Raw genomic sequence first — 27,705 nt, forward strand, 5'->3', positions numbered from 1 at the left:
GCTCTCCCCGTAAGCCTCACGGCTGCTCTGTGCACACATCGCCCTCCAGCCACACATGGTTTCCCCTCCCAGCTTCTGTCCTTTCATGCCAGCCCCTCCTATGAAAGGCCTTCCTGCACTACAAATAGCTGGCTTCCCCTTTGCTTTGATTTCAGTCCCTTCCTTCTGGGTGTAATCTAAGGAGAGAGGCAGATGTCTCCTGTCTCCTGTGGAGTGACCCTTCAGAGATTTAGCGACCTTCAGTTCTTGCTGCCTCAGACTTCTCTTCCCAATTCTCCTTCCCCAAGGAGTAATGGGAGGACCCGGAAACGTCCGTTCAGTAACACACAAGCACAAAGTCTCCGCCACCCAACCCTTGAGTGAAGCACCCGGGAACTCAAGCCTGCCCTCATCTGGCGAGGCTTAGCTTCTGCCCCACCCTTTCCCCGGGCTCCAGCTCCTGCGACTACTAACCTGTGTTGTGAGCCTGAAGCTGGGAGGCCGAGTTCACCGTCACCTTACACGTGGGGCAGTAAAGGTGCCCCTTCTCGCTCCTGCCTTCCCCACTCACGCTGCTTCCCACGGCAGCTGCCGCTGGCTCAGGCCCTGGTGCCTCTCTCCCAGGCTCTGGGGAGCAAGGTGGGCAGGAGGAAGAAGAGGATGAGGAGGCAGCATCCAAGAGCTCTGAGTGGGCTGGCTCCCTGGATGTAGGGTCTGGAGTTGGTGGTGGCTGGAGTGGAGGCCCAAGAGGAGGGACTGCAGGAACTGCTGCAGAGATGGAAGGCATGGGGGCAGAGTGTGAGACCCAAGATGACGCTGGAGACCACCATCTTCAGCTCTGACCATGGAGGTGGCCTGGAAGGCCCCTGGTGGATGACCAGCACTGAATTCCAGGCCCAGCTTTTCTACCAACTCAATGGGCAGACTTGGGCCTCAGTTTCTCCATCTGAGATCATTAAGTTGGACACAGTGGTCTCAGAAAGCCCTCACAGCCCTCATATTCTTATTTGCTGACTTAAATAAACAGAGATCACCAAAAAAGATGTACTAGAATGTTCAGAGAACACTATTCATAATACCATAAAACTGAAACTACCCACATGTCCACCAACAGGAGAGCAGATTTTTAAAAAATAATGGTACGGGCTGGATATGGTGGCTTATGTCTGTAATCTGAGCACTTTGGGAGGCCGAGGCAGGTGGATCACCTAAGATCAGGAGTTCGAGACTGGCCTGGCCAACATGGTGAAACCCTATCTCTACTAAAAATACAGAATTAGGCGTGGTGGCACATGCCTATAATCCCAGCTACTCGGGAGGCTGAGGCAGGAGAATCGCTTGGACCTGGAAGACGGAGGTTACAGTGAGCTGAGATCACGCCACTGCACTCCAGCCTGGGCAACAGAGTGAAACTCCATCTCAAAAAAAAAAAACAAACAAAAAAAAAACAAAAAAACAGTGGTATGGGCCAGATGCAGTGACTCACGCCTGTGATCCCAACACTTTGGGAGGCCAAGGTTAGCAGATCACTTGAGTCCAGGAGTTCGAGACCAGACTGGGTGACACAGCGAAACACCATCTGTACTAAAAATACAAAAATTAGCCAGGCATGGTGGCACATGCCTATAGTTCCAACTACTTGGGAGGCTGAGGCAGGAGGATCGCTTGAGAGCCAGGGAGATAGATGAGCCTAGGTCACACCACTGCACTCCAGCCTGGGTGACAGAGCCAGACCTTGTCTCAAAAAAAAAAAAAAGAGTTTTTGAAAATTTAAATAAAAAAAAAAGTGGTATGATCTGCAATGGAGTACTACACAGCAATGAAAAAGAACAAACTATAGCTACACGCAAAAACATGGATGAATCTTACAGATATAATGAATGTTGATGAATGTTTGTGAGAGATGAATAAAAACTAGATACAGGCCAGGCGGGGTGGCTCACACCTGTAATCTCAGCACTTTGGGAGGCTGAGGTGGGTGGATCACAAGGTCAGGAGTTCGAGACCAGCCTGGCCAATATGGTGAAACCCCGTTTCTACTAAAAATACAAAAATTAGCTGGACGTGGTGGCAGGTGCCTGTAGTCCCAGCTACTTGGAAGGCTGAGGCAGGAGAATGGCTTGAACCCAGGAAGCAGAGGTTGCAGTGAGCCAAGATTGCACCGCTGTGCTCCAGCCTGGGAGACAGAGCGAGACTATGTCTCAAAAAACAAACAAAACAAGACAAAAAAACCCACAAAACAAAACAGATACAAAAAAACCCCTACACACTCTATGTTTCACCAAAAATAGGTAAAACTGATCTATGCTGAGAAAAGTCAGGATCGTATTTACCATCAGAGGGGTTGTAGTTGGTTGAATAGTGTCTCCCCCAAAATTCATGTCTATCTGGAACCTCAGAATGTGACCTTATTTGGAAACAGGGTCTTTGCAGATAAAATTAGTTAAGATGAGGTCATGTTGAATTCGGGTGGGATTGATCTAGTGACTGGTACCCTTATAAAAAGAGCTGGTGGAAACACAGGGACACACAAGGGAGAGTGTGGAGATGGAGGTGGAGATTGGAGTGATGCGTCTATAAGCCAAGGAGTGCCAAGGAATACCGGCAGCCACCAAAGGCCAGAAGAGAAGCATGGGACACTTTCTCCTCTAAGTCCCCAAGAAGGAACCAACGCTGTCAACGCCTTGATTTCAGACTTCTGGCCCCCAGAGCTGTGTGAAAATAAATTTTTGTTGTTTTCAGCCACCCAGGTTGTAGTCTCTTTTTTTTTTTTTTGGGTGGGTAGGGGAGGTTAGAGACAAGGTTTTGCTCTGTCACCCAGGCTAGAGTGCAGTGGCATGACCATAGCTCACTGCAGCCTCGACCTCCTGGGCTTAAGCAGATCCTCCTGCTTCAGCCTCCTAAGTAGCTGGGACTACAGGTGTGCATCATCATGCCTGGCAAATAAATTTTTTGTAGAGACAGGGTCACACCATGTTGCCCAGACTGGTCTCAAACTCCAGGTTTAAAGCAATCCTCCCGCCTCAGCCTCCCAAAGTGTTAACCATCACTAGGTGTGAGCCACCATTCCTAACTTCACAAATTAAGTCATTTGTGAAGGCAGCCCTTGGAAATGAATACTTCAAGGTAATGACCAGGAGAAGGTGCAAGACAAGCTTCTGAGGTGCTGGTAATGTGTTTCCTGATCTGGGTGTGTTCAGTTTAGGAAAATTCATGGAGTTGTACACTTGTGTGCCTTTGCCTGTCTGTATGGAATACTCCAACACAAGCAAAAAGAATAAGGAGAAATCTCTCAACCCCTTGTCAGAAACCAGATGTGGACTGGAGACGTGGGAAAGAGAAGAGCTCAGGACTGACCTTTACTCTGTGGCTCTCCAGGGGCTCCACTGGCCAGCGTTGGGATTGGGGACACTACAGCCCCATCCTGGGCCTGGGTGTGTGGCCTCTGCTTGCTCTTGGCAGCCTCGACAGCCTTGAGTTTTCTGGCGTGTTTGTGGCCTTTATAATGTGCCTCGGCCTGGTTCTGGGGAGGGGAGGGCAAGAGGTCACCATTCACTGGCTGAGTCCACATGCCCCATTTGTGAACTGGAGCCCAGCAGGGGGACAAGTCAAAGGGAGGCAGGGCTCGGGCCACACAAAGGGCAAGTCCTTGTCCTTGTCCTCATCATCACCATAGCACATGTGGCTCTGAGGTTTACAGAATGCGTTCTCGCACATGAACTCCAAGGCAGGCAGCCTCTGGCTTCAGATCTGACTCAGCCACTTACTAACTACATCTTTTTTTGTTGTTGTTGTTTTTGTTTTTTGTTTTTTGAGATGGAGTCTCGCTCTGTCGCCCAGGCTGGAGTGCAGTGGCGCCATCTCGGCTCCTGCAACCTCTGCCTCCCGGGTTCAAGCAATTCTCCTGCCTCAGCCTCCGGGGTAGCTGGGACTACAGGCGCCTGCCACCACACCCGGCTAATTTTTTGTATTTTTAGTAGAGACAGGGTTTCACCGTATTAGCCAGGATGGTCTCAATCTCCTGACCTCGTGATCCACCTGCCTCAGCCTCCCAAAGTGCTGGGATTACAGGCGTGAGCCACCGCACCCGGCCACTAACTACATCTTTAGGCAAGTAACATCATCTCTCTGAGCCTGAGTCTCCTCACCCATAAACCCTGTGATGATAATACTGACCTCATGGGGTTGTCAGAATTACATGGGAACATGAATTACAAGGGCCGAGTACATAGAGTAGGTGCTCAATGAATGTTAGTTATCAAGTGTATCAATGCACAAATGGAGAAAGCAGAGCAATCCCCACACTTTGGGGCATATGTACCCCAGAACATTCATCCTTTTGTTCATTTGTTCAACAAGTCATTACTGAGCATTTGCTATTTGCCAGACACTGTGCCTGGGGTCCGGCAGGAAGAAGCCATGGTTCCTCCCTCAGAACGAATTCTCTCCTCCCTTTTTTTTTTTTTTTTTTGACATGGAATCTCGCTTTGTCACCCAGGCTGGAGTGCAATGGGAGCAATCTTGGCTCACTGCAACCTCCACCTCCTGGGTTCAAGCGATTCTCCTGCCTCAGCCTCCCGAGTAGCTGGGGTTACAGGTGCCTGCCACCACAACTGGCTGCTTTTTTTTTTTTTCTTCTGTATTTTAGTAGAGATGGAGTTTCACCATGTTGGCCAGGCTGGTCTCTAACTCCCGACCTCAAGTGATCCACCCACCTTGGCCTCCCAAAGTGCTGGGATTATAGGCATGAGCCACCACGCCCAGCCTCTTCTCCATCTCTTGCAGGACTCATGGAACCAGAAGGCCTGAAGGGAATCCTCAAATCTGGTCTGTCAGTGTCCTCCCTCCAAGGGTCCTCACTTGCTGCTCCCTGGCCCACCTCCTTGAAACATGGGAAAGACAGGCCCCCACGGCCCCTCCCTGGATGCTACACCACTGCAGTTCTGCTGACATCCAACCAAAACCCCAGATTGCCTAACAGGAGGTAGACCTTCCCTGGGAGGCCAGAATGAGGTTCCTCCTCTACCTAGTGGTAAGATGTAGTAGAAAGGGGTAGGCTGTAGTAGAAAGTCATAGACCTTGGGGTTGGCCAGGCCTGGATTCATATCCCAGCTTTGCTACTTACCAGCTGTGTGGTCTTAGGCAAGTCACTTAACCTCTCTAAGGCTCACTTTCCTTATCTGGAAATTGGGGATTATAATAACACCTCTAGGCCAGGCGCGGTGGCTCACACCTGTAATCCCAGCATGTTGGGAGGTCGAGGGGGGTGGATCACTTGAGCCCAGGAGTTCGAGACCAGCCTGGGCAACATGGTGAAACTGTGTATCTGCCAAAAATACAAAAAAGTTAGCCAGGCGTGGTAGCACATGCCTGTAATCCCAGCTACTAGGGAAGCTGAGGCACAAGAATCACTTGAACCCTGGAGGCGGAGGCTGCAGTGAGCCAACATTGCGCCACTGCACTCCCGCCTGGGTGACAGAGTGAGACCTTGTCTAAAAAAACAAAACAAAACAAAAAAATCCCGCCTCTACCCGTCTCACAGATGTATCATGAAAACTATTATTTAAGGGGATGGGCATGACCACATTCTGTAAACTCTCAGGTGCCTTAAGAGCTCAGCTCCAGACCAGGAGCTGATGAGATGGGCCCCTGGGACCCAGAGTGGAGGAAGGGCAGTCTTCTCTCTTGCAGAAGGATCCAGAACACAGGAGAGAGGCCTGGGGGGAAGGAAATGGCATCCCACTGGGCTATAGCTGGGCAGAAGGGGAAGGGGCAGAACAATCTAGAGAGAGGAGAGGATGCGATGGTTAAAGGACCAAGAGTGCCTCTTCTGCAGCCAGGGTGGAAAATACAGACCACAGCCCCTTTGCCACTGGTATTCCTCCCAGAAGGACTCTGAAAGCCCAGCCTCCAGCCCTCTCCCTGCCCAGCCCCCTCCCCAGACCTGCTTTCACTACTTTGTCTCACCGCTGAGTTGAACCTCAGGTGACAGATGTTACAGGAAATGAACAGCTTCTTCTTCAGAGGGTAGGGGACCCCAAACGTGTGGCTGATGACAGCTTTCTGGACCGGGTCCATCTGTGAAGGGAGTGGGAGGGCATAGTAACTCTGGGGTTGGCTTGAGAAGCAGGGGTCGGGGGCAGCACAAAATGCCCAAAACTAAAGATGACTGAAGAGGGCCTTGGTCAGCTTCTAGGAAGAACTTTTCCATCCTGTGGATGTTGGAAAGAGAAACAGCTGGGCCAGGCGCGGTGGCTCACACCTGTAATCCCAGCACTTTGGGAGCCCAAGGCAGGCAGATCACCTCAGTTTGGGAGTTCGAGACCAGCCTGACCAACATGGAGAAACCCCGTCTCTACTAAAAAAAAAAAATACAAAATTAGCCAGGTGTGATGGCGCATGCCTGTAATCTCAGCTACTCGGGAGGCTGAGGCAGGAGAATTGCTTGAACCAGGGAGATGGAGGTTGCGGTGAACCGAGACCACACCATTACACTCCAGCCTGGGCAACAAGAGCGAAACTTCGTCACAAAAAAAAAAAAAAAAGAAAAGAAAAAGAAAAGGAAAGAAGGAAGAAGAAACAGCTGCCTGGGTGCAGTGGCTCGCGCCTGTAATCCCAGCACTTTGGGAGGCCAAGATGGGTGAATCACCTGAGGTCAGGAGTTCGAGACCAGCCTGGCCATGCGAAACTCCTTCTCTACTAAAAATACAAAAATTAGCCAGGCGTGGTGGCATGTGCCTGTAGTCTCAGCTACTCAGGAGGCTGAGGCAGGAGGCTTGAACCTGAGAGGCAGAGGTTGCAGTGAGCTGAGATTGAGCCACTGCACTCCAGCCTGGGCAACAGAGTGAGACTGTCTCAAAAAAAGAAAAAAAAAAGAGAAGAGAAAAGAAAAGAAAAGAAAAGAAAAATACACAGCCTCTCCCCCTGGCTGTCTTTATTTGTCAGCCTGGGCTTCTGCTTGGAAGCAGGGGAATGGCCAGAGTGCCCAGCATGATTCTGGGACATGGAACCATGTCCTGGTGATCACTTTGGCATCTCTTGGTGCCCCTTAGGTCATTATTTTTGTTTTTTTCTCTCCTTTGCAATAATTACAACTATTGGGACAGAGAGTTGGAAACAAGGAGAGGCAGGGAAGAGACAAAGAACCCTTCTGTTGGAATTTCCTCTCCCATCACCCAGGCTTCATGTGTGGACCTGTGGGCTGGGGGAAGATAAGTCCTATCTCATCAGCTCTGCCACTTTCACAGGGCCTGAGGCTGCTGATGACCGTTTTTTTTTGTTTGTTTGTTTTTCTAAGATGGAGTACTGCTCTGTCGCCTAGGCTGGAGTGCAGTGGCATGATCTCAGCTCACTGCAACTTCCACCTCTCAGGTTCAAGTGATTCTCCTGCCTCAGCCTCCCGAGTAGCTGGGATTACAGGCGCCCACCACTACGTCTGGCTAATTTTTGTATTTTTAGTAGAGACAGGGTTTCACCATGTTGGCCAGGCTGGTCTCGAACTCCTGCCCTCAAAATGATCCACCTGCCTTGGCCTCCCAATGTGCTGGAATTACAGGTGTGAGCCACCGCGCCCAGCCATGACGACCTCTCTTGAGAGAGTGAGAGCCACAGCCAGGGGAGGTGGGGGCCAGTGGGAGGCAGGGAGCAGCAAGTGGAGACCTAAGGTTCTCCAAGGAGTAGGATCGTTTCTTTGGAATATTAATTTGGATTTTTTTTCTTTTCCTTATTATTTTTTTGAGATGGAGTCTCCCTCTTATCACCCAGGCTAGAGTGCAATGGCGGAGCCAAAATCTTGCAACCTCTGCCTCCTGGGCTCAAGCGATTCTCCTGCCTCAGCCTCCCGAGTAGCTGGGACTACAGGTGCCCGCCACCATGCTCGGCTAATTTTTGTGTTTTTAGTAGAGATGGGGTTTCACCATCTCTGTTGGCCAGGCTAGTCTCAAACTCCTGACCTCAGATGATCAGCCCACCTCAGCCTCCCAAAGTGCTGGGATGACAGGCGTGAAACACCGCACCTAGCTTCTTTTCCTTATTTTAAATCTTTTTCTTCTTTTATAGAATTAAGGCTTTATGTTCCCTTTTCTCAGGAAGTTGGGCCAAATGCAGTTGTCTGAACTTGTCAAGAACTTTCCAGGCCGGGCGTGGTGGCTCACACCTGTAATCCCAGCACTTTGGGAGGCCGAGGTGGGAGGATCCCTTGAGCTCAGGAGTTTGAGACCAGCCTGGATAATATAGTGAGACCTCATCTCTGCTTATATAAAAATAAAATAAAATAAAAATGGAACTTTCCAAACCTTCCCAAGAAAAGAAAACAGCTTAGAGAGAAGCACATGGGTGCAGAAACTTCCCCGAGAACAGAAAGAGGTTCAAATTTTCACAGCACCCAGGGCCAGCAAGGGGCTCAGGGGACAGGACCTCAGAGGAGAATGGCCTGCAGGGGCCCCCTGCAATTGGAACCATGCCTTTCAACAGTGAGCCTGTCAGCAAGCGACAGCAAAGACTCAAGACCAGAGGACCACCTCCCAAATGCCTCAGACTCCTTAGGACCTCTGTCTAACTCTGGAGGGTGGGAGGGAAGGGATTCCTAAGTGTGACTGAGGTGGAGTTTGCCACCATCTGCTCAGGATGGGGCATGCCACACCCATGATTTCACTTGAGTTTTCAAAATTTAAAAAAACAGAGATGGTTGCTGATCCCTCATATAGTGAATTAAAATTCATACACTTGTTATGCACACACATGTACAAGGAAATGTACAGACTAGGACACACGCACAGCACAGAAGCTTCAGGCAGTTACAAATGCTCAGACAAGCAGAATAATTCACACTCATGCACACAAAGGGCACATGACCACAGGTAGACTCACAATCACCCAAACCACACAAAAACATGCATGCTCAGAGGGCAGATACATGCCAAACACACACTTAAAAGACACAAGGACACAATAAACCCTCAGATTGCGCAGGCACATACCTTCATTACATAAAATTACCCACGCACAAAGAGTTGTTTACAAACACACGCTGGACACCAACACACAAACTCACACCCACATATAACATACAAAACCTATAGAAACTACAACAAAAAGGCACAGGTTATACACACACACACACACACACACACACACACCCCTACACAGAAGCTTAAGTGGAATGCACAGACTACAGGCCTTTGCAGGCCCAGCAGCTATGATGGTGGGGGTGGGGAGAGGGCTGACACCATCTTGCTCCCCAGCCTAAGAGAGAGCGGGGCCCTCTCTTAGGATCCCAAATAGGGGTCCCTATTTGGGGAGCACCGATCCCCTCTGGGGGATGTTGGGGAAAAAGCTCCTGGTTAGACCCAGCTGCTGAGAGCTGGCCCCTCTGAACCCACCTTCTGTGCCCACCCACGAGCTTGTAAGCATGCCCCCACCCGCCAGCCCAGCCCATACCGTGCTGAAGTTGGGGAAGAGACTGAGCGGGGCGGCGCCATTGAAGCGGAAGGCGAGCAAGTGCTTGAAGTCCAGCGGGGGCTGCAGAGGCCGGGTGGGCAGGGGCAGGGAGGCCAGCAGGGGGCTGGGGGCGCCGGAGGCCGGGCCTGCTGCAGGAGGAAGAAGGGCAGGGTCTGAAACGGGCTCTGTCCTACCCCCGTGGCCAGAACAAGAGGCAGGTGGGCTTCTTGGGTGTGGAGCTGGGCAGAAACCTGTGTCTCTCTTCACTGAGTGGCACCAGCCAGACCCAGGGTGGTTATAGCCCCCTTCTCTGTGCCCTTCCTCCCCACAGCTGGGGAAGCAGGGGAGGGAGTCCTCAATTGGAGGCTCCCAGCCCAGAGGGATGACCCTCCTGCCCCTACTGAGGCAGCATACTGAACTCCAGGGCAGTCCAGCCAAGAGAGGGACAGAGGGGTCTGGGCAGGCCCCTGACACACACACCACCATGGAGACTGCATGATGTGCTGGGATTCCATTTTATTGCAAATTAAACTCAAACCTAGGGATATTAGGAAAAGGCCAGCCCTCGCCTCTCTCACTCTCTAACTATCCTCCCTCCCTCCAGATCCCCAGGCTTTCACAGCCAGGGCTGACAGGAGGGAATGGGAAACCCATGGGCTCTGAAGGCATGTGCTCCCCAGCTCTGATGAGGCCTAAACTGCTTCCCCCAGGAGGCAAATAAGCCAACGTTCCTGGGTTGGGCCTCGACGCCAGTGCTTGGAGGCGGCAGGTACAGCGCTGTGGTTTTGCAGTCTTTGGTCTTAAAGGTCTGAGGCAAGGGCAGGGGAAGGGTACGAACTTGGAGAGCAACTGGACTTTGAGGAACAAAATATTAGAAAAAAAAAAATCCAGCCCATCTGGGGCTTTTTTCGACCCTGTCATTGCAAAACCAAAAGTAGTCCTTTTAGATGTTTGTGTGGTAACACTATGAAAGATAGCACAGATTTATTTCACATTTGTAGGTTTTTATGTCTATATACACAGTTATACACAGAAAAGGCCTGAGGCCGCCTATTGGTGAGGAGGGAAGGAAGGGAACCACTATCTCCCTGGAACCATTGGCCCTTGAACCACCAGCTTGTGTACAGAGAGGACACTGTGCTGTGTGTCAGAAACAAGCACGGTCATCTACTCCCCAGTCATAGCTGAAGAGGAGACACTGCCGGGAGTGGGGCTAAGAAACAGCCAAGGACCAGGCGCACTGGCTCATGCCTGTAATCCCAGCATTTTGGGAGGCCGAGGCAGGTGGATTACTTGAGGTCAGGAGCTCAAGACCATCCTGGCCAACATAGTGAAACCCCGTCTCTATTAAAAATACGTAAGTTAGCCAGGGGTGGTGGTGGGCGCCTGTAATCCCAGCTACTCGGGAGGCTGAGGCAGGAGAATTGCTTGAACCCAGGAGGCAGAGGTTGCAGTGAGCCAAGATCACACCACTGCACTCCAGCCTGGGCGACAGAGCAAGACTCCATCTCAAAAAAAAAAAAAAAAGAAAAGAAAGAAAAAGAAAGAAACAGACAATGACCAAGGACGAGTGTCCGTTCCCTCAGCCACTCCATTTCCAAGACCTAGTCTTCCTTCCCCAAGCCAAAAACTCCCATCTTTGGGGGGGCCCAAACTTGGGCTGAGTCCAGAAGGGAAAAGGGTGAGCTACTCCTCATCTAACTGTGTAAAGGCCAGGAATAATAGGGTACGCCAGATCCTAGCATCTCTGCCCACCCGCCCAGGCCCCTCTTGAGCCAGTCCCTTCCTCCACAGCCCACAGGGTGGGGGTTGGTGGGAAGCTCCAGAAGGGTGGGTGGGTGGCCTCAGGCCCCTGGGAGGCTACAGTCAGCAGATCATCTTGGGTGCAGCATGATCAAGCCTAGGTTGGCCCTTAGAGTGCCCAGGGCCCCAGGCTGGATGGGCCGAGGGAAGGAGGCCACCTCAGGTGAGCTGCGACCCCAGGAAGCCCTCTCCCCACCGACTTTCTAAGAACTCCACAGCCAACCCGAAGTCAAACTCGTGCAGCGGGGGCCCATCCACTGCGATCTTCACCACGTGAAGGCCCCCCCGGCCTTCTCCGGCCCCGCTCTGCCCCCACCACCGCAGCTCCCGGCTGCGGCCGACCTTGTCCAGCAGGCCGGCGCCCGCGGGCAGCGCCAAAGCCAAGGCGGCTAGGGCGGCGAAGTCGGGGAAGAGCTCGTGCAGCTCCGAATGCGCGCACGCCAGCTGGGTGCACAGGGCCCGCGGGCCAAGCCGCCCAAGGCTGAATACCACGCGCTTAAACAGCGCGAAGTCGCCCAGCGCCCGCTGGCGCACCACGGCAGGCGCAAAGCCGCGCAGCAGCACCCGCAGCGCTCCCTCGCCATGCGTGCCCAGCTCCTCCGGCGCCTGCGGGTAGCGGCTGGGGTCGAAGATTGCTGCGAAGGCAGCCACGGCGTCCAGCGAAGGCCCGGGGTAGGAGTCCTGTAGGCCCTTCCGCATGGAGTCCAGGAAGGACCCCCGGAGCCACTCCAAGCCCCGGACCGCAGCCTCGGAGTAACCAAGCAGCTCCACGCCGCGGTAGGTGCAGCGTCCGCTGCTGGTGTCAGGGTCCATGGATGCCAGTTCCTGCAGGAAGCCCTGGAGGCGGGCCCCACCTGAGCCGCGCTGAGCTTGGAGGGAGGCCGCAGCCGCCATCACCAGGGGCTGCAGCAAGGCCAAGTCCGGCTCTTCTGCCTGCAGGACAAGGGAGAGCTTCTGCACAGAAGGCAGGGCATCCAGCAGCAGGTGGGTGAAGGCCACGAAGGTGAACTGGCGCAGGGCCAGGGCCAGTGACCCCGCCACAGGTGAGGCAAGGGCTGCAGCCTCCAGGGTGGGCACCAGGCCAGGCCAGGCCTTGGCCACTGCTTCCACAACAGGCAGCAGGGAGGCCCAGGGCACTGGCCGAGGCCCTGCCAAGTCAATAGCTGCAAGGTCCAGTGCTGCCCGGAGCTCAGGGACCAAGTGGGAACTAGGGCCACCATGGAGGCGGAATAGGGCATCCAATATGCTCTCATATTGACCCAAGTAGGCGGGGGGCTCAGGATCTGTCCGGCCAGGGAGGCAGTGCAGCTCTGCCAGCAGCGGGCAAGTGGCCCGGAGCTGTGGGCCCACACTCCCCAGGCGCTCACTGGGGAGGCTTGAGCTGAGCCAGGCCAGCTTGGGTGCAGATACGCCGAAAGCCTGCAGGATGTCCAAGAGCTGGCCAGCAGTGGCCTCACCCTCCTGTAGCTCCACACTGCCCAGGAAGGTGGTGGCGGGCTGGCCATCACAGGGGGACACCGAAGTGGCAAACAGGGCCAGGCTGTGTGACTCCGGCCAGTCTCTGGTCTCATCCAACACCAGCCCCACATATGGGGATGCCTTCAGGCGCTGGCAGGCCTCTGTGTGCAAGACACTGGCAATGGCCACCTGGGACAGCCAGGAAAAGAAACGGAGGGAGGACTGAGTTAGGCTTGTCCTGAGAGGCGGAGGCAGGCAGTGCAGGGTGGTGGAAAGAGCCCAGGCCTTGAGGTCAGACAGACTTAGGGACTAATCCTGGCTTTGCCACTTACTGGCTGTGCTACCTTCGGCCAGTCACTTCATCTCTCCGAGCCTCAGTTTTCTCACCTCTACAGCTCCTGGCCTCTCTAAGAATAGTCCCCCCATCCCGGCCTCCCACCACACCCAGTCTAGTTTTCTCAGCTCTTATACCTGCTGTCAGCTAAAACCAGCCCCAAATCTTCTCAAAGCGTTGTTGTGAATTATAAATGTCAACTTTTGTTGCGGTAAAAGCACTTTATGAATCATAAAGAGCTCTAGGAAAGCTAGTTTTTTCACTGTGTTTTTCTATAGCATCATCCTAGTCTGCCCTATTCCTGGGGGTCTCCTTCCACTGTCCAGCTCAGCAATTAACTGATAGGCATACTCACTCCCAACTCCCAACCAGTTACCCTGGGTCCCAGCTGTGTGCTGTTTCTCTATTTGTCATCTCTGTAGGATGAGATCCAACTCCCCCACCTCCAACCCAGCCCACAGGACTTACACAGTTAGTACCTAGGACAGAGCTGCAATTTGCATGCTTCCAGGGGCCATGTGAGCGATATTGAGCTTGGAGAGGGCCAGGGATAAGCCAGAGGGAACACCCTGCTCTCCAACTCCAGCACATCCTGCTCTGAGAGCATGGGGACCTTGCTTTTCAACACAAGTCACAAATCTAGATTTTTATATGTAATCTCCTGAGTTTTTTAGAAGTTGAAACAAATTCGAGTTTTTCAAAAACACTTATGAAAACCAATTAAACAGGCTCGGCACAGAAAACAGCCCCAAAAGAAAACTAAGTCAGAAGTCATTTCCATTTCCATTCCAGCACTTTGGGGGGCCAAGGCAGGAGGATTGCTTGAGGCCAGACGCCCAAGACCAGCCTGGGCAACATAATGAGACCTCATCTCTATGTTTAAAAAAAAAAACAAAAAAAAACAACAGAGGCCAGGCGCGGTCGCTCACACCTGTAATACCAGCACTTTGGGAGGCTGAGGTGGGCAGATCACCTGAGGTGAGGAGATCCTGAGCCCAGGAGTTCGAAACTGGCCTGGCCAACACGGTGATACCCCATCTCTACTAAAAATACAAAAATTAGCTGAGCGTGGTGGCACGTGCCTATAATCCTAGCTAATAGGGAGGCTGAGGCAGGAGAATCACTTGAGCCAGGAAGGCAGAGGTTGCAGTGAGCTGAGATCGCGCCACTGCTCTCCAGCCTGGGTGACAGAGTGAGATTCCTCAGGAAAAAAAAAAAAAAGTAAATACATCTGTGGGTCAATCAAGCCTCCAGGCCACCAGTTTGCAACGTCTGATTTAGGCAGTGAGAAGAGTGCCCCTGTGCCCGCTAAGAGGCCTGGTCTGGCCTCTTCACTGTTGTACCCCTGCAGCTGGCCCAGTACCAGGGACATAGGCTCTCAGGGAAGGTTCTGAAGGGTGAAGATATGAATGAAATGCCCTAGCTGCTCCCCAAGGACCTGGCATGCTGGGGCTGTTCGCAGGTGGCTCAGTGTCCTCCCTTCCCAAGCCCTTCCCCCATACTTCTGGCTGTCACCCACCTGCATGTCCCTCACCCTCCTGGGACTGTAGTAATTGCCATGCTCTGTGCCCAGCAGTGCCTGGCACAGGTTGAACCTCTGCAGCTCGAGCAGGGCAGAGCAGCGGTCATCGGGCACATCCTCCTTCGCCATGCAGTACACGGTAGTCAGCACAGCCACTTTGGCCGGGTCTACCTCCACCTTGACGCCCCTGGAGGCGGGGGTCGTAGCCAGGCCTGGGCAGGCCCCTCCACCTTCAGCCTGGCCCTCAAAAGGGGGCTGGCCCTGGTTGACAGCCAGAGCCTGGCGGTGGGTTCCTGAGGTCACGTGGCGCAGCAGGGCGTGGCGCTGAAAGTTGTCTGTGCCCACAGTGAAGGCGTTTTCGGCTTTGCCATGCTTGTTCCGTACCAGGGCCTGGCGGCACTCGAGGCAGAACATCAGCTTCCGCTCATAGTCAAAGTCCAGCCAGGTAAACTCCTCTTTCCAGTGCTCGTTGAAGTAACGCTTACACTTCTTGTTGGAGTTGGAGGCCTCTCCCGCTGGTTTCTTCCCTGGGGGCACCATTCTTGCTCTCTGAGCAAGGAACCCCCAACCCCCACCTGAATGCTCTTGCCCCTCTGCCTCCCCCACACACAGAGGCACCTCCCTTGACAAGGAGAGTTGATGGGGAGGCAGGCTGGGGGCAGCCGCCAGGCTAACAGGGCCCATCCATCTAAGCCTGGAGAGTTTATTCCTGCTCCGCCGGTGGGAGACTGGAGATGAAAGACAGGGAGAGGTGTTAGGGGTCTGTCATGGTAGGGGAGGTTTAGGGTGGAGTGGTAGGCTTCATGCTGCCCACAGAGTCCTCCCAGCTGAGGGGTGGAGGGGCTCAATGGGGCAGGGGCTCTGGGCAGTGGGTGGAGTCATGCAAAGGGCCCTAGAGCATTATCCAAAGCAGGGGAGGTATGGGGACCCCAGTCCCCTCCCAGGGTCTCTTTCCACTCAGGACAAGGCACTAATTCGTTTTGACTGATGAAGCATCTCAGAACTGGAAAGGCTGGCATCACCTAGGCAACTGCATTTTATAAGGAGGAAACTGAGTCTGGAGACAGGTAGTGGTTCTCAGGGCCCATGAGGAATTCATAGTGAACCAGGACTAAAACTCAGAACTCTCAACTCCTAGACCAAAAGATGACTGTGCCCTTCAGCCCACTGTCATCTATTTCATCAGAAGGAAATCAGGCCAGGCATGGTGGCTCACTCCTATAATCCCAGCACTTTGGGAGGTGGCTCACTTGAGCCCAGGAGTTCAAGACCAGCCTGGGCAACATGGCAAAACCCCATCTCTAAAAAACAATAAAAATTAGCCAGGCATGGTGGTGCATGTCTATAGTCCCAGCTACTGGGGAGGCTGAGGCAGGATTGCTTGAGCCTGGGAGGCAAAGGTTGCAGTGAGCCATGATGGCGCCACTGCACTCCAGACTGGGTAATAGAGCTAGACCCTGTCTCAAAAAAAAAAAAAAAAAAAAAAAGACGGCCGGGTGGGGTGGCTCATGCCTGTAATCCCAGCACTTTGGGAGGCCGAGGTGGGCAGGTCATCTGAGGTCAGGAGTCCGAGACCAGCCTGACCAACATGGAGAAACCCCGTCTCTACTAAAAATACAAAATTAGCTGGCGTGGTGGCACATGCCTGTAATCCCAGCTACTCGGGAGGCTGAGGCAGGAGAATCGCTTGAACCTGGGAGGCGGAGGTTGCAGTGAGCCGAGATCACGCTATTGCACTCCAGCCTGGGCAACAAGAGCAAAACTCTGTCTCAAAAAAAAAAGAAAAGAAATCAGCAGAAAGCTGATTCTTTCCAAGCCACAGAAAGGTTTGCTTTCTCTAAAGCTCCATTCCTTACACACACAGGTGAACACACACTCACACTCATACCCATCGGTACTGTGGTTCTGGGATGGGTAGCCCAGACCTGGGGCCCCAGACTGAAGGCAGCTAGCCAGTTGCCTCTACCTCCCTCACTCTGCCACCTCCCCAGGCACGAGGCCAGGATGAGCAGTTCAGGACTGAAAAACCATGTCCAGCCATTGGCCAAAACCTACCAACTCTACTTTTTTTTTTTTTTTTGAGACAGAGTCTTGCTCTGTGGCCCAGGCTGGAGTGCAGTGGCGTGATCTCGGCTCACTGAAAACCCCGCCTCCCGGGTTCACGCTATTCTCCTGCCTCAGCCTCCCAAGTAGCTGGGACTACAGGCACCCGCCACCACGCCCGGCTAATTTTTTGTATTTTTAGTGGAGACGGGGTTTCACCGTGTTAGCCACGATGGTCTCGATCTCCTGACCTTGTGATCCGTCTGCCTCGGCCTCCCAAAGTGCTGGGATTACAGGCGTGAGCCACCGTGCCCAGCCAATTTTTTGTATTTTTAGTAGAGACGGGGTTTCACCATGTTAGCCAGGATGGTCTCGATCTCCTGACTTTGTGATCTGCCCGTCTCAGCCTCCCAAAGTGCTGGGATTACATTGGGATTACAGGCGTGAGCCACCGTGCCTGGCCTTAACTCTACCTTTTAATTATCTCTCCAACCTGTGTCCTCCTCTTCATGCCTAACTGTAACTACCATTTCTGGAATGTGAGCTGAGGCCCTGTGCTAAGTGCTTTACAATGATCCAGGGGCAGACCCAGATGCCTCTCTGTGGCTGAGATATTATCCTTTCGGAGAGGACAAAACTGAGGTCTGTGACTTTAACTGGCTTGCTCCAGGTTTCATAAGCAATAAGTAGCTTGAGGCTCAATCAGAACCCACGTCCTCCTGACCCCAAAGGCTGTACTGAGACCCTGGTCTGTACCGTCTCTCTCCCTCCAGCTGCCTAGCCTTGGCCCAGTTCAGGCCCTCATGGTATCACCTGGATCACTGCAGCTGCCTTGGTCTCTGCATGGTCATTTCCCCCAGACTCATCCCTCACCCAACAGCCAGAGACAGCAAGCTCACACATAGATCCAACTGTGTCACTCCCTGGCTTCCACCTCTTTACTGATATCCCACTGCCTAAGTCTACACACCTAACCACAAGCCAGCGAGGCCCTCTCCAGCCTCTGAATACTTCTGTTAATAGAGCCTCCCGCCACTCCTGTCTGCCCAATCAATCCTGAAGGCTTGCATTCCCAGTAGACACCAAGCTGTTACTTTGTCCCTGCCTTCATCCTGTGAGCCTAGAATTCCCTCTCCCTCCTCTTTCCTTACTAATTCCCACTCACTGCCTGACAGCAGCTCAGGTATCCCTTCTGCCACGCTGATCCCCACAACCTGGGCTGGTAGCCATCCTCTAGTTCCCCACAGCTCCCTACGCACGAGTCTTCATGACACAATATGGTGAATACAGGGATTCTGTACATATCTCCGCACTGAGTTCCTAGAAGCCAAGACCATGTTTGTTCATTTTCATATCTCTAAGTCCCTGTCTGGGGCTGGGCACACAGATACCTCTCAGTAAAAGTTGGTTGTTTAAAAGAATGAAAGGGCCAGGCATGGTGGCTCACACCTGTAATCCCAGCACTTTGGGAAGCTGAGGTGGGAGGATCTCTTGAGCCCAGGAGTTCCAGACCAGCCTGGGCAACATAAGGAGACCCTGTCTTTACAAATAAAATGTTTTTAAAAAAATTAGCCGGGCATGGTGGTGTATGCCTGTAGTCCCAGCTACTCAGGAGGCTGAGGTGGGAAGATCACTTGAGCCCAGGAGTTCAAGGCTATAGTGAGCTATGATCATGCCACTGCACTCCAGCCTGGGCAACACTGTGAGACCCTGTCTCAAAATAAATAAATAGATAAAATTTTAAACTAAAAATAAAAATATGGGAGGCCAAGGCAGGAGGATCGCTTGAGCTCAGGAGTTCAAGACTAGCCTGGGCAACACAGCAATACCCCATCTCCGAAAGATAAATAAATAAAATTTAAAAATAAAATAAAAATAGAAAACAATGCCAACACATTAAAAAAGAAATGAATGGATTCATTTTGGCCACATGAAAGAACTCTTGTTTCTGAGACTGTCAATTAGATGATCTCTTTTTTCCTTTTTTTTTTTTTAATTGAGACAGAGTTTCACTCTGTCACCCAGGCTAGAGTGCAGTGGTGCGATCTTAGCTCACTGCAACCTCCACCTCCCAGGTTCAAGCGATTCTCCTGCCTCAGCCTCCCAAGTAACTGGGATTACAGGCACATGGCGCCATGCCCGGCTAATTTTTTTTTTTTTTTGAGACGGAGTCTCACTCTGTCGCCCAGGCTGGAGTGCAGTGGCGCGATCTCGGCTCACTGCAAACCCCGCCTCCCAGGTTCACGCCATTCTCCTGCCTCAGCCTCCCGAGTAGCTGGGACTACAGGCGCCCGCCACCATGCCCGGCTAATTTTTTATATTTTTAGTAGAGATGGGGTTTCACCATGTTAGCCAGGATGGTCTTGATCTCCTGACCTCGTGATCTGCCCGCTTCAGCCTCCCAAAGTGCTGGGATTACAGGTGTGAGCCACCGTGCCTGGCCCCGGCTAATTTTTTTGAATTTTTAGTAGAGACGGGGGTTTCACCGTGTTGGCCAGGCTGGTCTCGAACTCCCGACCTCAGATGATCCGCCCATCTCAGCCTCCCAAAGTGCTGGGATTACAGGCGCCTGGCCCAATTAGACGATCTGAAGCTCTGAGACTGCAGTAACTGTCTTGTCCACTTGACATGTATACCAGTGCCCTGTGTGGAACCAGCACATAGTAGGTGGGTAAAACAAGGGCAGATGAGGAGAGTTCCAGGGCCGGCTGGTTTGGTGTAAGGAAAGGCTGCCAGATGCAAGTGTAACTTCTTGGCCCTCTTCCTTGGGACATTTTTTTTTTTTTTTCCAAGACAGAGTCTCGCTCTGTTGCCCAGTCTGGAGTGTAATGGTGCGATATTGGCTCACTGCAACCTCCACCTCCTGGGTTCAAGCGATTCTCCTGCCTCAGCCTCCTGAGTAGCTGGGATTACAGGCACACGCCACCATGCCCAGCTAATTTTTTGTATTTTTAGTAGAGACAGGGTTTCACCATGTTGGTCAGGCTGGTCTCCAACTCCTGACCTCGTGATCTGCCCGCCTCAGCCTCCCAAAGTGCTGGGATTATAGGTGTGAGCCACCGTGCCTGGCCCTTGGGACTCTTGAGTGGCACTTGGTGACACTCACCACACCCTCCTTGGAATCCTCTTTTCTCTTGGCTTCTAGGATCCCATGTTCCTTGGTTTTCCTTCCTCTGTCCATCACTCCTTAGCCTCTGGAGGTCATCTCCTCCTTACCTTCCCAACTTCAAATTGTCTAACATTTCAGAACCATCTCTGCAGACCACTGGGAAATACACAAACCCAGCCTGGGCACCACACCACTCCATCCAGCTGCCTCCCCAGCCTGTCTAGACAGAACTGTTGATCTGTCCTTACAAATACGCCACTCTTGGCTGGATGTGGTGTCTCACACCTGTAATCCTAGCATTTTTGGGAGGCTGAGGTGGGAGGACTGCTTGAGCCCATGAGTTTGAGACCAGCCTGGGCAACATAGGGAGAACCTGTCTTTACCAAAAAAAAAAAAAAAAAAAAAAAAACAAAAAAAACCTGTAGTCCCAGCTACTCAGGAAGCTGAGGCAGGAGGATCACTTGAGCCCGAGTTTGAGACTGCAGTGAACTGTGATCACATCACTACTCCAGCCACCCTGGGTGACACAGTGAGACCCTGTCTCTAAAAACAAAAACAAAAGCAAATATGCCCCTCTCCCAATCATCCCTGTCTCAGGAAGTGAAATCCATCCTTCTTCCTAGGTGCCCTGGCCAGAAACCTGCCCTTCAATCCCTGTTCTCTTCCACATCCAGAACCTGCTCCATCCATAGGTCTTGTTGATTCTCCCTCCAAAATCCACTTCTAACTTGTCCCTTCTCTCCACACCACTGCCTGGCGGCCTTGTCCAGGCCACCTTTATCTTTTGCCTGGACAAGTGCAGTTGCTTCCTGACTGCACGCTGGGTTTCCATTCTTAACGTCTCTTAACCAGAGGGGGGCTTTTAAAAATATACCACTTTAGTGAGCCGAGATCATGCCACTGCACTCCAGCCTGGGAGACAGAGCAAGACTCCATCTAAAAAAAAAAAAAACCAAAAACAAAAATACTGCTTTAGACCCCTCCACAACCACCCACTCCTCTAAGGCCAGTGCCAGAATTCCTTTGAGGTCTGCCAAATGCCCAGGGTTACTGACCTTTCTAGTAGCCACTTGTGTCTCCCTGCCTTCCTAGTAACACCACCCTTCTCTCTGGGTTTCTCCAGAGTGCCAGGTTCCCATCCCCTGGGTCCTTTGCCCGTGCTGTCCTTTCTTCCAGAATGTTCCCAGCTGCCCTCCCATGCTTTACCTGGCCTGTTTCATTTCTCCTTTGGCTTTAGCTTAACCATCCATTCCCAGGAAGTCCCTTCTTTTCTGTCATTGCTCCCTGTTTGTTCTCTCCATTGCATGCTCCACAGATTACAAATCTCTGCTTCTATCTGTGTAGTTCTCTTGCTTCACCCTCTCTCCAACCCCTTCTCATGCACGTTCCCTGAGGGCAGGAAAGGTAACTAACTTCTTCATGTCTGAATCCCAGAGACGGGTACAGTGCCTGACACCCAGCAAGTGCACCACACAGTTGGGCAGTGAATAAGAAAGAGCAGGTGCCCAGGCAGAGAGGGCAGTGGAGCCGGCCCTTGGGTGCCTGTTAGGTGATTAAAACAGCTGTCTTTGACATCCTTTCCTCCCAAGATCCTGTGATTCTATGACCTTGCCCAGCCCACTACGCACAGGATCTCAGAATGGGGGCAGAGGGGTGCAAGAGCAAGGTGATGCCCTTCTGGAATTTTGTCAGATCCTTTCCATGTACATCGAAGCTGCCTGTCCTGCCCATTCTGCAGAACAAAAGGGCAGGTAGGTAGAGCCCAGGAAAGTGGAGATTCTAAAACGGCTCTGTCCAACACAGTAGCCACTGGCCACTGCAGCTATTGTAAATGCAACTGTTTAAATTACTTAAAATTAAATAAAACATTAGCATTCAGCTCACACTAGGCACTTTTCAAGTGCTTAGTAGCCAATGTGGCTAGTGGCTATTGCATTGGACAGCACATTTACATCATCCCAGAAAGTTCTATTGGACAGAGCTGCTCTAAACAGGTCAAATTCCGTTGACATTCTCTCTACCTCAACCTCAAGGAAACAGGCTGAGTGGAGTGAGGTGTAAACAAAACTCCATGGGTCCAGTTGTGACAAAGGCTGACCAGGAGGGCACACTTGTTGCAGACCCAGGTCTCCTCTCATTTCTCTCCACACCGTGACCAGCCGGATGGGAGCAGAACAACTTGACAAGGACCCCAAGGCATGTAAGCCTCAAACAGTATTCATGTGGCCCCAGAACGTGGGTCCCGAGCCTCCTCCCCGGGCTCCTGGGGGCCCCTTGCTTTGGGACCCCACTAAGAGAAGCCCAGCTCTCAGCAGACAGGGCCGGGCGCCCCCTGCTCTGACAGCCCTGGTGAGAAGGGGCTCCCCTGCACCCCTTCTCACGCATCCTCCCGGGGGCTGGGACGGGGAAGGCTGGGGAACTTCCTCTGGGGGGCGCGCGGTGACAGAGCCCTCGGTGGGTCCCGCAGAGGCACTGAGCCTCCGCCCGCCCGTCCCGCCCGCTCCGGGAGGGGGCGCCCAGCCCGGCCCGGCGCCCCTACCCCGTCCGCTCGCACTCACGGAGACACAGGAGCCACCATCTTGGGCGGTGGACGCTCTGGCCGCGGTCTCCTTGGGCTCCACGGAGCGATAGCAGCCACTAGCGGCAACGGGGGCGAAGAGGCGCCAGCAGCCGGCGCCGGCCAGGGTCGCGGGCAGGGCGGGCGGCCCCCCGGGGCTCACCTAGCCGCGCCCACCTGCCGCGCCTTCCGCCCAGCGCGCTCAGCCCGGCCCGGCCCCACCCCCACCCCCACCCCCCCCCGGGCCCCGGCCGCCGCCTGCGCCGCAGCAGGAGCTACTGAGGCTAGACCGCAGACAGCGCGGTGCCGGGGTTCATTCGGTCCGCGCATGTATCCGGGGTTCCTCGAGGGGCTCACAGCCTAAGCCACAGACAGGTAGAGCGCGGTAGAGGCTGCAAAGTGTTCTGAGAGTTTGGAAGCAAGTGCTTTGGGATCACGAAGGAGCCGGCGACCAGCTGAAGGTCTGCAGGGTGGGTCAATTAGGGTTAGCAGCATTCTGGGTAAGTGAACTTTTACTAGGGGAAGGGCCCTCCAGGCCGTGGGATGGCAGAGCAAGGATCCCTCTGGAAGTTGACAGGTCGCTGCAGGTTCATGAAGAATTGGGGTGGGTAGGAGCAGTGCCTGATACTGGATGGCTCTAGGGGAATGCTGGGGATTTTGACCGTCCCACCTGGTGGGGAGCCTCCTCCGGAGGAGTTGGAACTGGGAAGCTCATTGTTTTAGCCTAGTGAGTTATTTGCAGTGGGGTTGACAGAGTGGGGAAGAGGGAGGGAGGTTGGCGTGACCTTTTTCTAAAACTCTGATACACAGCCGACCCTCATCCCAGTCTGCGTTACTCTGAGAGGTGAATTGAGGAGGTTCCCTGCAGGAGGAATGTGCAGACGTGGAGGTGTGGAGTCCAGAGGCCTGGGATGGAGCTCCAGTTATGTTTAACTCTGAGGCCTTGGACTGGACACTTAGCTATGAGCCTGTTTCCTCATCTGTAAAGTGGGAATTACAACTTGGGGAGGAGGCTAGGGCAGGACAGAAATGGGTCTGAAGACCAAATGAGGTGCTAGGTGTGGAGGCCATTCAGAGAGGGGGCTGGCCTGCTGCTGTGGATCAAGGGAATGTCAAGACAATGACCCAGTCTCCCCTTCCAGACAGCACAAAGTCACCCAGAAATGCCTTCCAGTCCCCTCACAATTGGGTACACTGCTCTTCTGCAAAAGGCCTAGGGTGCATGTTGATTTGAGGTCCCAGCCCCACCAGTGGCTGCTGGGAACTCCTCTGCCCCAGCATCCTCCATGCAGCACTGCTCTGTGCCACCCACCGTCTGCCTCTGACATTCACTGTGAACCCCAGCCCCAGAGCTGCTGGGATGGAGCGCGAATCACATGCACACACACGTGTGGCCGCCTGACTCCTGGCTACACTCAAATGAAGGGAGATGTCGCAGCCCCCACAGCTGCCCCCGAACAGCACCACACAGCCCTCAGGTCTAGAATTCTGCACCCCGAAAGGGTCAGGTTGGGGGTAGGCCTTCTTGGATGGCATTTTGCTGCAGAACAGCCACCGTAAGTGTCTTGGAGCAGCCATGGCTCATTAGCCAACTGCCTTAAGAGGGTGGGGTGTGGTCAGAGGTATGAGCAAGCCAGACCAGTACAGAAGAAGAGCCTGCCCCCAAAGGTTCAACCGAGGCTGGGGCAGGGCACAGAGCAGAAATCTTATGAAATAACATCACCCTGGCTGCCACCAAGGGAGAAGATCTGGGAAAACCACATCCTGCTGTTTTGCCATAATGGGAAAAGACAGACAGACAGACACACACACACACACACACACACACACGAGCACAGAGACACACAACCTGAGGCCCACATCACCCATGGATAGTGGCAGGTTTAGACATCAAGGCACATACATACATACCTCCCCCCACAGTTAGACCATGTATTCTATCTACACACGAGATGCGTATACATATGGAGGTGGTACTGATGCCAAGATACACAGATACCCATGCTGGCCGGGAGGCAAAGGCAGGCACACTGGCCACACAAGAGCATGCACGCATACACAGATGGGCACGAGCAACAAAGACATATTTGTGTGTACATATACCCAGAGAGACAGATGCACATGAATGTGCAGACCCCTACAAATGCAGATACAGACCATGAACAGCAATGGGCACACAGCGGCACACACCTTCACAAAGATAGCTGCATGTACACAAAGAGCCATACACAGATGCAGAGACCGGTGTGCACACACACTCCCCTTACAAAGTTAAATGCATCGGACTTAAAAGAGCATATCTCCAAACAGTCTCTCTCCAACTGTTTCCCCATCCCCCTACCCCCAAGTCACGGGGCAGAAGATAGGGTCCTCCCAGAGGCACATGCCTGCATACAACACATCTCAAATAATGACACTGCCGTTTCTATCATGGATAAAATCCAAACTCTGCAAAGAATATGGGAGTCCAGGGGAGAGAGAGCCAAAGTGGGGAGTGAGAGGTTGAGCCAAGACCCACTGAGTGCCCACTCCCACCATGGCCGGGGGTTCCTCCCCACATTCTCCAGAGCCCCCAAGCCACTTCTGGGTCATCTAGCACTCAGGATGTGCAGACTCTCCCCAAGCTGGAGGAAGACTCCAAAGCCCAGTCACAACATAAACTCTGCCCCCAGTCACACTGCCTCCAGGCCTTTGCCCCCAAGGAAAGGGTTCCCCCAAATAGCCTTTGATGGGTGATGGCTGTCTCCCTCAAAAAAGGCCAGGCAACCGTCTGTGTGGAGAGGTGAGCTGGGAGACCACAGATAAAGAGGGAGAGGGGAGCATTGATGTGGACCCCAGTGCAGTGGCCGGATCTCAGGGAGGAGGCACCCTGATTTCTGTCCCCCTCTGTCTGCTTCTCTCTCTTTCTCTGCTGCAGTAACAGCTCTCTCTTCACTCACCTCGGATGTCTCCCCCTCCCCCGGCCCCTCAGAGGCAGTTAAAGGTGAGGTCTGATACAAGGAACCTTTGACATGGGCTCCCTGGACAGGCATCTGCCCAGATGTCCAGCACCCCTGTTTCCCGCAGGGTGGACCTCCAGCTCCCCACCATTCCTGCCCTTCCTTTCACCTTTGTTCTCCGCCAGAGTGGGGGCTTCCCTGCCCAGCCCTGGACCTGGGAAAAGCGTTGAGAGTAACTGGCTACTGGTGTCTCTGACAGACAACTTTTGGGGGCCAACTATAGCAGGAAAGGATTGGGCTGGGGAGAGGGGAGAGGACCACCCTCACCTAAGCCCTCTCCCCACTTCCCAGCCCAGGCATCATCAGCACTCACCCAAGAGCATTCTCTGCCTTTGGAGGCACCACGGAGCGCAGAATGAGGAGCAAATGAAACCCAGCCAGAGTGACAGAGGGAAGGGGGGGATGTGAGGGACAGGAGGGGAGGGCGCGAGGGAGGGACTCCTGGTTCTGCCTGGAAAGCAGCGTCGTCGTTCCTGGGCCCTGTCTCTCTTTGCCAGGAAGGAGCTGCCCATTCTCTGGTTTCCCCCATCCCAACCGCAGGTGGAAAGAACAGGGCATGTTCTTCCCCCAGGGGAGAAGTGTGGGGGCAAATGTGCAGACCAAGAACTGGGGGAGGGTATCGGGGAGCATCCCTCACCCCCCACTCACAGCGGATTCCCTTGCCTGGGGCCTCTTACGCTGAAGCGCTGAAGCAAAGGGATGGAAGGACTGACTTTGTCCACAGGGACCTCCAGGGAAGGAGGAGCTGCTGGTCCTGCCCTGCCTGCTGGATGGCTCTTGCCGCCCCCTTGCCTCAGGACTTGCTGCTGCAGGAGCCCGTTTTCCTGCCCAGCCTCACTCATCCTCTCCTCACCATCCCCTTATGTTTAACTGCTGTTGCTGAAGAGGAAACTGAGCCTCAGAGAGGTGTTGCCACTTTATCAAAGAGCACTGGCCACGTGGGGTTTGGGGAGCAGGGATCCAGGCGTCTTGCCACTGTTAGTCTAGCACCTGGACCCTTGGATCTGCTATCTGGGCAATGCCAGGAAGGAGAGGAGGGAGTTTGTCTGATCCACTAGAACTTCTTTTTTTTTTTTGAAACAGTGTTTCGCTGTCACCCAGGCTGGAATGCAGTGGCAAGATCTCGGCTCACTGCAACCTCTGCCTCCCAGGTTCAAGTGATTCTCCTGCCTCAGCCTCCAGAGTAGCTGGGATTACAGGTGCCTGCCACCATGCCCAGCTAATTTTTGTATTTTTAGTAGAGAGGAGGTTTCACCATGTTGGCTAGGGTGATCTCGAACTCCTGACCTCAAATGATCCACCTGCCTTGGCCTCCCAAAGTGTTAGGATTACAGGCGTGAGCCACAGCACCCGGCCTGATCCGCTACAACTCCTGACACCCCTCCCATGCCCACCCGAGATCCCCCAGCCCCATTCTTCTCCCCTCCATTCACTCCTTCCTCTCCCTTCTCTTCCTAAAAGCTGGCTCTTTACTGACCTGAGCACCTGGTGGCTGGGAGGGGGTGGAATGGGGGAAGGAGGCAGCCAGCCCACAGCTGGATCCAGTCCTACATTCCAAGCCCAGGTCCCGATGCTAGCCCCCTCACCCCCTCAGCATCCTGTCTCCACCAGACAATAACCTGTAATCTCTGGAGCAGCCAACACTCACAAAGAAGATCTGGGAGGGGTTGGCAGCAGCAGGTCCTGAAAACAGGTTTGTTAGGAAGGGGCTGTGGGGGGAGGAGTTGTTTATGTGGAGAGAGGAAGGAAACTCAAGCCCAGAGCTAATTAACCCACCCAGAGACACAGACAGAATCTTTGTCTTCTTCCAGGGCAGGGATCTGAGCTAAGCCCCCTAATTCTCTACCCAGACAGCCTTGCTTTTCCTGGTGGTCCTGGGGGAGGGGGATGCCAATGGTCAGGGTCACACCTGGGGGAGGGGGATGTGATGACATTCAGGAAGAGCGTGGGGCACTTCTGTCACCTGCCACCAAGGGAGAATAGCAGCAGGAGGCAGAGGCAGGTCAGACTGCAAGAAGAACTTCTCAGTGGCCTTGGGGGAGCACAGTTTCTTTGCAGCATGCACCCAAAGGCCTCAGTATGTGTGTGGGAGGCGGTGACTGGGGAGGAAACGGCAACCCAGGGAGATACTGAAGGATGGGAGACAGGCTGGAGGGCTTCCGGGGCCTCCTGATGGGACTGAAATTAATCCATCTGCAGGGAGTGGGGGTGAGAAACTCATCAAGCCAGTGACTCAGGCGTGACTTGAGCTCAAGGTCTTTGATCTCTGGGGCCCAGGATGCAGCCAGAGGCTTCTGCAGTCAAAGGCTTGGAGAGGGGATGGAGGGACTGATTGAAACAGGAGCTAGGGGAGGTCTGAGGATGCCAAGCAGGGGAGCCTAGCTTTGGCCTGCCACTCTGACCACTACCCCTCTCCCGCTGGAAGGCACAGGGACATGTAGTGTACCTGCAGCCTTCTTGGCC

The 27,705-nt window shown here is 53.5% G+C and overlaps 2 protein-coding genes across 6 annotated transcripts in view; both read right to left on the bottom strand.

The window, feature by feature from the left end:
- Positions 1–27,705, bottom strand: part of ZNF385C (zinc finger protein 385C) — a 71,381-nt gene that overhangs the window by 1,441 nt on the left and 42,235 nt on the right. For 2 of the 4 annotated variants that reach the window (XM_009251748.4, XM_054546416.2), the window contains exons 3-6: positions 9,418–9,566; positions 5,947–6,057; positions 3,337–3,502; positions 454–747 (exon numbers count right to left, since the gene is read on the bottom strand). In XM_009251748.4, the coding sequence (XP_009250023.1) occupies positions 454–747; positions 3,337–3,502; positions 5,947–6,057; positions 9,418–9,566 (720 nt within the window). Of the gene's footprint in view, positions 1–453; positions 748–3,336; positions 3,503–5,946; positions 6,058–9,417; positions 10,253–27,705 lie in introns of those variants that run through there. The other 2 variants (XM_054546414.2, XM_054546413.2) reach the window with 1 other exon arrangement.
- On the bottom strand, positions 10,374–22,380 carry C19H17orf113 (chromosome 19 C17orf113 homolog). Of its 2 annotated transcripts, XM_024234895.3 has the most exons (3): positions 22,245–22,380; positions 14,532–15,262; positions 10,374–12,867 (listed from the first exon to the last, which is right to left on the bottom strand). In XM_024234895.3, exons 2-3 carry the CDS (start codon positions 15,216–15,218, stop codon positions 11,380–11,382), a joined length of 2,175 nt encoding a protein of 724 aa, XP_024090663.2. In that variant the 5' UTR covers positions 15,219–15,262; positions 22,245–22,380; the 3' UTR covers positions 10,374–11,379. The 2 variants fall into 2 exon arrangements, with proteins under 2 accessions (XP_024090663.2, XP_054402381.2); XM_054546406.2 differs by lacking the exon at positions 22,245–22,380 and having other exon boundaries at positions 14,532–15,978.

This window comes from Pongo abelii, chromosome 19 (assembly GCF_028885655.2).
Source record: "Pongo abelii isolate AG06213 chromosome 19, NHGRI_mPonAbe1-v2.0_pri, whole genome shotgun sequence".
Classification (NCBI taxonomy): Eukaryota; Metazoa; Chordata; class Mammalia; order Primates; family Hominidae; genus Pongo; species Pongo abelii.

Bases quoted from the DNA above. Each gene is read 5' to 3' on its own strand.
- C19H17orf113 (XM_024234895.3), bottom strand. From the start codon at position 15,218: ATGGGCCCTGTTAGCCTGGCGGCTGCCCCCAGCCTGCCTCCCCATCAA. The intron at 12,868-14,531 runs GTGGGTGACAGC...TGGCTGTCCCAG, and splicing joins GGAGGGTGAGGGACATGCAG to GTGGCCATTGCCAGTGTCTT.